This window comes from Acanthisitta chloris, unplaced genomic scaffold (genome assembly GCF_000695815.1).
Source record: "Acanthisitta chloris isolate BGI_N310 unplaced genomic scaffold, ASM69581v1 scaffold17487, whole genome shotgun sequence".
NCBI lineage: Eukaryota > Metazoa > Chordata > Aves > Passeriformes > Acanthisittidae > Acanthisitta > Acanthisitta chloris.
The window spans coordinates 1-9583 of record NW_008683332.1 but is presented as its reverse complement, the minus strand read 5'-3'; the positions used below and the strand labels follow the sequence as shown (position 1 = coordinate 9583).

The window sequence follows — 9583 nt, the reverse complement described above, 5'->3', positions numbered from 1 at the left end:
TTCCATATTTAGAACTTCCTCAACGCCCAGAGCCACTCCTCGATCTCAAGAGAAAGATCTCTGCCATGTAACTCCTCCAGCTCTCTTGCTCAGTCTCAAGAAAATGCTTTTTCTCCTCACAATTCTGCTGTTTACCTACTGTAAGCCAAGGACATACTTCTCTCATACTACAGATCTTCCTAAACCAGAACCATTGTTTCTTGTCTGAAAGCTTTTCTCTTTCTTCTCTTAGTTCAATTGTCTCAGCAGAATCAGGAAAGTACTGCAAATGGCAAAGGTAGGTTCTCTTTTCTTGATTTTGAGATATGCATGGAAATTGTTAACAAAACAAATTGGGGAAGGGATTTAAAAATATCGAAAACCTTCATGTAAAATCAAATCTTTCTCCTGTCTGTGCAGTGAGGCAGTTTACAAGTTTCCAAAGTGAACTCTTTGCTGACCTCTATGTACAGTCAAAACTGCTTTAAGTTAAAACACATTCCCCTCACTAGAAATGCCATAATTTATTTGAGTCATGACTAGTTTATTACTATTTTCTATGAAAAAATTACAACTTTTTATTACAAATTTATCTGTATAATATAAAAGGAAACAAATTGGATAGACCATCAAGGCCCCTCCTGTTACTATTCAAATGTCCAATCTACTTACACAAGGTTAATTCTGCTTGTTTACCTACAGCCACAAATAAAATACTCTTTTTTTCTTCCACGTTCACATGCTACCTCTCAATTACTATATAGGTTTACTTTCTCCTGCAATTAACTTACCATATTTACTTTTTCTACTTTGGTTATTTTCATTGCTGCTGTAGTTCAAAAGCATTTCTGTTGGTTCATCTGGACACATGTGTTGACTTTCTGTGCTCTTTGCATGAAGATTTTCATTTTTCAGCACACCTGAAGCTGCAGAATGGTTTTAAAAAATACGAACTTGGGTTGCCTATCTGAAGTGGAAAAAAATCTAATATCCTATTTTGCTAGAAATAACTATAGCTTAGTTCTGAATGTATATGGGGGAAAATCTGGGAGTTTCTGGGGTGACAGGTACAGTCAGCTCACACAGAAGTTTCTTCTTTCCAGAGATGCTCTCCAACCCCAAGCTCGTACCAGTCCAGGGGACTCTGAGTGTAGTGATGAACCAGAACGTGATCCTGTCCTGCCACTCTGACTCTGGAGCTGCACCTGTCAGATACACATTGTTCAAACATAACCAGCAGGTATCCTCCCTAGACAGGTCAGACCTGACCCCTGGGCTGTTTAACCTGACCATCAGCTCTGCCAGTGACCTGGGTGCATACAAATGCAAAGCTGAGAATAACATCTCCAGTGGTGGGAAATACAGCAACAGCCTCAACTTCACCCTCATAGGTATGTCTTGCTGTGTATCTTCCCAGCACAATTTATTTTAGGGGCACATGGCTTGACTGTGGAGCTGAACTTTACTGCAGAGGGCTGATATTACCTTGGGAGTGGGCTGTGCTGTCCAGACCTGGCTCACCCTCAATGCTCATCTACCATGCCAGTCTTGCCTAGAGCTTGTCCTGTCCTCAGTGCTCGAGTCTGCTCAGTTCTCTTTTTGCAGAGCCAGTCTCCAAACCAGTGCTGAGCTCACCCACCTCTCACACCAAGAAGGGGCAGAACGTGACCCTGTCCTGCCTGGCAGAGAATGGATCTCTTCCCATCACATACATCTTCTTCAAGGGAAAGCAAAACATCTCTCCCCAGATGACGATGCAGAGGAGGGAACCAGCTGTGATTCTTCTCTTTATCAATTCCTCTAGTGACTCTGGAACCTACAAATGCAAAGCTAATAATAGTTTTCCCAGCAATACAAAATACAGCAACAGTTTCAACTTCACATTAGCAGGTATGCAGGAGGGAGAGCAGTTACCACTGCTGGTGAACAGGACCCACACAAAATTCAGGGTGTTGTAACAATGCAGGTTTTTCAAACAGATATTTTGTTCCTGCAATGTTCAAAATATATTCTTTTACTATTAAAAAAAATAAAATTGAGGTGTTAAGATGAATGCAAACACACAGAATTCCAGGCAGCCTAGACAGTAGAAGTTGCAGAGACCATGAAGGATGGCTCTAAAAGACTCACTTTTACCAGAAACCCCTGGTCCACCCTGGGGAGAGTCTGGTTTGATTTTTCTCTCTGATCCCATGAAAGAACCTATTGGCACCAGCAAATTCCCTTCCTGCTGCTGGGGCAGAGTGCACCTGGGGCTCTCCTGAGTAGTTACACTAACCACAGTTAATCCAAGAGCCGAAAGAAATGCCAAGTCTTGACTTTAATTTACAGAAAATACTTACAATATGAAATAGAATTTCATTGCATAAACACTTTTTTTGTTCTTTTCAGCAGAAGAGAGAAGCCATTCTCAGGCCCTGATCATTTCTCTTGGGCTGATCCTGCTTCTACTCGTAATAGGACTTGCTGTGGCAATTCCATTTCTCATAATTCCTTCATACAAAGCAAGTGAGTTATCTGAACATCTGTTTCATTTTCCAGAGAGTCTCATTTATGCTGTCAATACACTTGAGTGTGCAAACATGATGTTACCAGTAGAGTTATGCTCTTGGTGTTTTAGGATGTTGTCAAGTCTCCTCTTTAGCAGCATTGGCAACTTAACAAGACATTGCCAAGGCAAAACCTCTGACCTGTTTGAGATATCTGGGACTGGGGAAGCAAAGCAACACCTAATGGAAACACAGAAATGTTGGAAAGAATTTGACCCTCATTGTTCTTAGTAAAGAAAGGAAATTCTATGAAAAATGCCCTTGGTTAAAGAGTAATTTTTACCAATAACATTATCTGAGATCAAGATATTAAAAAAATACCACGGAGCTGTTTATTTCCCTCTAGGGAAAAATTGACATATATATATATATATATATATATATCTATAAAGGCATGTTTGTCTTTTTTACAATTTGCAGGAAGATTTAGGTCTGCCAGGTCCTCAGCTGGTCTTCCACCAACTGGGGATGCAGAGGAGGCTGAAAACGACGTCATATACACAGAGATTGGTAAGTTTGTGCCACCCTCCACTCAGTCAGGGTTGCATGAGCACATTCCCTCAGGTGCTGCAGCAAAAGCAGCAGAAGGGACTGCCAGAGGCAAGACTGAAAGCCTCTCAGGATCTGAATTTGGCCTCACCTCTCAGCCATGCACCAAAATTGCAGCTGGCTAAAGAACTGAGGTTCTATATAAACATCTATTAAAGGTGTAATTCCCATTCATTAAGAGACAATAAGGGACTATATGAAGCTGCAGCAAAGGAAAACTTACACAGCTTCTACATTCTGTTCAGCACTTTAGTTATTTCCACGTTTCTTAAGTTTGGCAAGACTCAAAGTCAGTTCAAACCGATAGAAGACATTGCACTACTTCAGCTGCAGAAAATACACAATAATGAAGACAATTACCCAATAGCCACAATTCTGTGAACTTGTAGTTTTCTATATTTGCCTTATTTTCAAGGGGAGAAGAACCTCCCAAAACAAACCAATAGCAAAGGCACCATTTTTTCCATTTCTAAGTATCAAGAAGGGAATCATCATCACATAAGAGATCTGGATTCCTGTCCATGCAGGAGACAGGCAGAATTCTCTGCCCTTGCTGGGTCAGCTCAGCTCGTGCCAGCTCTCAGCATTCCACCCACACAGCCTGCAAGGACAGGGACAGGAGCTCCAAGAAGGCCCATGAATGCTACAGAAAACATGATTTATGCTCAGTATAGATCTCACTGCTTCAAGATTTTAAGTCTAATCAGTGTCTTGCAATTGAGTTAACTGCTGTTCATCATCTTTAATCCAGAGCCTGTTAAACCAGAAGAAGAATACATCAACTTTTCTGTCATTAGAAGAGAAGATGAAAAAGGTAAAAGCCTCGAGCTCTAATATGGGAATATCTGATGTGCATAAATATGATTTGGGGGATCTTGCTGGGCAAAGCTTGGAGAGGTGCAGCTGCACCCTGAAATCTCTTAGATACTGTGGAGAAATTAAACTAACTTTCAGACTCTTTTGAGGGGGTAGAATACATCAACTTTTCTGTCATTAGAAGAGAAGATGAAAAAGGTAAAAGCCTCGAGCTCTAATATGGGAATATCTGATGTGCATAAATATGATTTGGGGGATCTTGCTGGGCAAAGCTTGGAGAGGTGCAGCTGCACCCTGAAATCTCTTAGATACTGTGGAGAAATTAAACTAACTTTCAGACTCTTTTGAGGGGGTAAAAAAAAAGAATCTCTTAGATACTGTGGAGAAATTAACTTTCAGACTCTTTCGAGGGGGTAAAAAAAAGAGAAAAAAATGAAAAAACCCAAACCATCCTATGACCCAAAAATGCAACAGCCTCACTATGACAAGGTGCTGAAGAAATATTAATTCTGTTGTGTAACTGTACCCAAACAAAAGCAATAATGACTGATGTTCTTCTGGCTTTTAGCAGAGAAGAGGCTTTGTGGCACAGTCTATTCACAGGTCCTCATCAGAGACTGAGCACCAGGTATGATCTCTTTCCTGATTAACTTCATTGCACAGTTTTGAAGAAACTTTCAGTCCTCAAATGTGATAAATACCAGCAAGTTGCACAGAAAGATGGTGTTTAGATACAGTTTCCTGGCCTGATTAGTTTGTACAGAAAATACAGTTCCCTCTCGACCAGCAAGCAAAATCCCCAAGTCACAATCTCCAAGGACTGCTACAAATAACCCTTTTATAATTAAATCAGCACCATGTTAATAGACTGAGATTTTAAGGCAAGTTCCTGTGTTTTTTTAAGGCAAGTTCTGGTCTTTCATGACACTGATGGCTATCAGAGACCTCATGCCTTGTGGCATATGCCTTAAGCACTTCATGCAGTGGCTGAACAAGCTGTAAATCTACAGCAGATCAGAAACACTCAGTTCCATATCTGTGCTAACTCTTGTATCTGATTGTAACCACCACACTGAGGTATAGGAAAAATATGATCACACATTAGTCTGTTTCCACCATTTTACACACACAGACTTTTTTTGCCCACAAAAAATGCTTGTAAAAAACTTGGCAATGTATTTAATTCTATTCTGCTGTTATAATGTATTTCTGATTTTTATGTTTAGCAAGTGCAAGATGAAGTAGTTTGAGTGTTGAAGAACTGAGGCCATGTGAGCAAAATACATTCCTACAAACACATACCACAAAGATACTTACTGATGTTATTAAAACATGTCAGATTTGGAAGTCTTTTCTATATGAATACCAGCAGAGACCACAATTGTATCAGCAATGCAGATAAAGTGGCACTTTTAGCTTTCAGACTGACAGTAAAACAGAAGACATGAACAGGAATATTGTCAGCCCTGACAACCAGGGACACGTTTGTCTCTTCCCTCTTTCCAAGGTAACCTGGAAGTCCTGGATGATCCAGATTTGACAGAAAGCAGCTGCATCCCCAAGCTTTGGAAGAACTATCAGCAGAGAAACCACCGAGCCCATGATGACACACGAGCTGCTTCAGGCACAGATGTTTAAGAAATTTCTTTTATTCAACGAATTCAGTTTACACATTTTTGGCTGATGTTACATACTTAGTTAAAAAGTCCTTCAGCCTAGAAATGTGCATCATTTCCTTCATGGTGGTGTCTCTGCTTCTCAGCTGGACCACTCCATTCTCCAGGGTGGCATCAGTTATCAGGACCATGAAGAGAATACTCATCTCATCATACCTGCAAAGAACAGAGTCAGAGCTCACCCGTTACTGCTCCTGGATCCAGAGAACTCATGTACAAATGACCACAAGCTGTAAATATTTATTTTGCTGTACTGCACTAAGTCCAGTGTGACAACACCAGTTTTTTTCTGTTGCCATTCCTTGCTTTCCTGATTGCATTTCTTTAAATTATTTACCTACTTAAGTACATCAAGAATGTTTAGTGACCTATTAAAGAGTATTTTGCTAGTAACAGAATTTATCTGACTTGCTCTGAAGATTATTGCAAATGAACAACTAGCTGCATTTATTTTCTCTCAGGAAAAAATATCCAGCAATGTGCTCAAGATTCACTGACATGAGCAGCCACATGCCCAAAATTCACTCCTGATCAGCTAATCATATGTGAAACCCCCAAATGGAACAGCTGGTTTTATCTCTGCTAATAATTCCATCACACACACTAATGGCAATGGTTCCAGACATGGAAGAACTTAATAAGTTCAATAGGTACTTGAAATGGCACTTGAGAATGAAACACAGAACTAGCCCAGAGGCAAAAATGGGAGGTGAGGGTGGGGAAAAGTTCTCTGAGCTTATGACTCATCTGAAGAAATTTCAATAGGAGAGTCCCTAAAAGGCACTTCACAGTTCCAGGGAAGTAACAATGTGAAAGGATTATACTTCACTTAATTTAAAATCTAGAACTGTCTGTCATGCTTTTCATAATAAAACTACTTGAACCTAGCTCAGGATCCATTCCTTCAGCGAGGTGGTTACTGCACTCCCTGACTTCTGCCTGAAATCAGACTCACTTTCACAGTTTAATTTACAGAAGTGTTTCTCCTTACTTTGTGTAAAGCTGTTCCAGAGACACCTGCACAGTTTCAAGGTAACCTGGCCACACAGAAATTCTGCTTTCTGTCAGTTCATTGAACAGTCCTTGACAAACCTGTGTTCGTTCAAAAACAGAAGTTAAAAGACAGACTCTGAGGGTCTGAGACTATACAAAGAGACCATTACAACTCTAACATGTGTGGTACTAACATTGCTAACTGGTGTTAAGTTGCTGGCTGAAATCATCTCCAATTAAAACTGGAGACAATTAAATCTCCATCTCTGTGTAACAACATACCAGTGTTTCCTCCCTTCTGCAGGGACTGACAAATGACTAACTTACATAAAATCCTTCTGAAGATGCAACCCATGTGTTAGGATAGTTCTGAAAGGTTGAGAAGCTGAGAGGGATTGTGTTAATTATTTCACTTCATTTTGCATGGAGCAAGTATTTGCTCTGTGAACAGCACCAAATGCAGTGTGTCCACACAAGGAACTGCCTGCAGTGAACTCCTCCAGCTGCACCTCACAAGCTGCACAGAGGGAGCACTGGGAAACCTGTACCATCAGGAATCTCCAGGAATCAGAGCAGCACATGATTCTTCCCCAGCATAAACAGTGTCTGAATTGCAACACAGAGAGGCAATGCTCAAAACTAAAACAGCCTTACCTGCCTCAGCTCAGTGGTTGGACCTTTTCCTACATCCAAGGCCACTTTAAGAGGTGCTAAACAAGGATGAAGCTTAAGCACCTAACAAATGTACAAAAAGCAACAGATAATTGTGTTTACCATGCAATTCTAAACAGAACTACAAAATAGTGCATTTTTTAACTGAAATGAAGGTTCTAAACAGCAAAAATCCTCTCCTAGCACAAAATCCTGAGTTAGAAGCTGTATTTTATGAAACTAGCACACACCCCAGCTAGATTCATGTGGCAGAAATCACTGTTTTGGCTGAGCCCCAGGAAAGAGATTAAATCTTATTAGCAGAGCTCTATCACCTGGAACTCAGCCAGTGAGCAGAGACAGCCCAGTACCAACTGCTTGGGTCAGTGACTGGAGAAAAGGGAGATACATCCATGCTTGGGTTTACCCCCTGTCTGTGGGGTTTGTACACAGCCTTTCCTTACACTTTCTACAGAAGGTTACCTTTCTCTGTGAGGAGCTCTTTTTTGTTAAGGGGTTTTCAGACAGCTGTAGAGAGTCAAAGAGATAGGCTAACACTCCTCGGTCCAGATCCCCATTCACAGACAGGACATGAGGAATAACATTCTTCCTCCCATCTCGGCCCTGAAGAAAAAAAAAACCACAAAGGGAAACCTCAAAGACTGTCCCAAAGAGCTTTTTGCTCACTTTAAATGTATAGTAAGGCAATCTTAAGAGTGTAACAGTAATCAGGTGAGATTGTAACAGTCTGACTTTTCAAACATTGCCATTCTCTCCAGTATATTCAGTAGAGGTTTCCCTCTGGTCCATTCCCCCTTGGAGTGTGGTAACTTCTACAAGGCCATCTGCAGTGTTTATAACCCATTAATCCACAGATACTTCTACTACATATATGGAACTGAACAAGCAAGAAAACCATTTACAGGTTCTTTTTGGAGGAAACTCAACACAGTAAAGCACAGTCTGAGTTTGCCTTGACATCTTCTAACAGATGCAGGTAAAGATTATGGCACTGTCTTGTTAATATAGCTCATTTCTGATTTTAAAGAGTTAACTTCTTGTAAAAAAAAAAGTCCCAAAACACTGTTTTATAAGCTTTTGAAAATGAAGGTCTGATTGCAGACTATCAACTTCACTGCATTTACAGCAAAAGAATAAAGACAGTCACCTGCTAAGCAACTGGGCCAGCAAAGAAACCATTTCTCTCACACATGATCATCTTTATCAGAAAAGATTTTTAATATAATACAGCTTACAAGTAATCTTGAACTATCCCCTGGGTACATCTCTAACAGTTCAGTATCACCATGGTTCTTCAATGTTTCTATCGTTTCTGTCCCCCAAGGAAAGTTGTAATGCAAGTTAAATCCTCTTCTGCCTTCTGCATCCTGGAAGTCACTGCTGCTGAAGTTAGATGGGGCTACTGCAAACTGGAAGGAAAGGTGTCAGAGGTGATCACTACTGGATTCACTACAAAAACCAAATCTGCAATGAAAGCTGAAGTCTGTGACTTTCAGCAAAAGATTTTTACACATCACAGCCCAAATCTGTTGTTTTCCAGCATTCTGGCCTCACATCACTTAAACACAGAACATTAGCTGTTCTGCAAGTTACACTATAAACTACTTATCAGGTTTGTCATAAACTTCAGTAGTTTTTCCGTTTCCACTAGAAATTTGTATGTTTCACTGACAAGAACAGGGTAGAACTGTAAGCCCATAAAACTGACCAGGGTGACTATTCCCCCTCTGAGACATACAGGAGCAGGCAGAGATTCCCCACGGATGTGTTGCTGTTACCTTTCTCCACCACTGGAGCCTCTGCCGTAACCAGTAATCCAACCACTGTCCTGCAGTCCTGGGAGAACTAAACCATGCAAGCAGGGACGAGGTCCTCTCGCCTATTCTTTAAACAATAGCAAGGGCAGCAAGTTAACACCTTCGGGAATAACAGGGAAAAAGCAAGAGACAGTATTCAAAAACAAGCCCAAGGCAAACCAAATATTAACAGCTGCAGTAGGGTAAGGGATCAACCCCTCAGTTACTCCACCTTGTGAGCTCTGTGCTGTGCTGCTCATCCTCCGGCACGGAATGGAAACACACTCCAACCTGGGCAAGGCCACAGGGCAACCTTTTGTTCACCAGCTCTAGGCAGCTGGCATACTGGGCGAGGACACCTGGCGAAAGACACATCACTGAGTTAGCGGCCGCAGGAAATGTTTTTGGTGCTTTAACTCTGCCAATGCAGCCCGTGAGACACGTGTTGTGTGTGCACTCCCACAGCTGTCAACGCTCTGGCTCCTCGGGGCACTTTGCTCCTCTACTTTTTTTGCCTGTCTAGTTTTTCCCTCTCTACTTGTTTTGCCCCTCT

The 9583-nt window shown here is 41.2% G+C and overlaps 2 protein-coding genes across 2 annotated transcripts; one reads left to right on the top strand and one right to left on the bottom strand.

The window, feature by feature from the left end:
- Positions 1 to 232: 232 nt before the first annotated feature.
- On the top strand, positions 233 to 4562 carry MILR1 (mast cell immunoglobulin-like receptor 1; the record flags this gene model as incomplete). Its single annotated transcript, XM_009078902.1, is given in 7 exon segments — positions 233 to 277; positions 1083 to 1370; positions 1585 to 1869; positions 2374 to 2487; positions 2949 to 3038; positions 3829 to 3891; positions 4462 to 4562. Coding segments are annotated over 7 exon segments (986 nt in total), but the record flags the coding sequence as incomplete, so codon positions are not given.
- A 962-nt stretch (positions 4563 to 5524) lies between these two features.
- On the bottom strand, positions 5525 to 9389 carry POLG2 (polymerase (DNA directed), gamma 2, accessory subunit; the record flags this gene model as incomplete). The annotated part of the gene is made up of 7 exons (XM_009078901.1): positions 5525 to 5725; positions 6561 to 6661; positions 7217 to 7297; positions 7697 to 7837; positions 8470 to 8643; positions 9013 to 9118; positions 9263 to 9389. Coding segments are annotated over 7 exons (896 nt in total), but the record flags the coding sequence as incomplete, so codon positions are not given.
- Between the last annotated feature and the right edge of the window lie 194 nt (positions 9390 to 9583).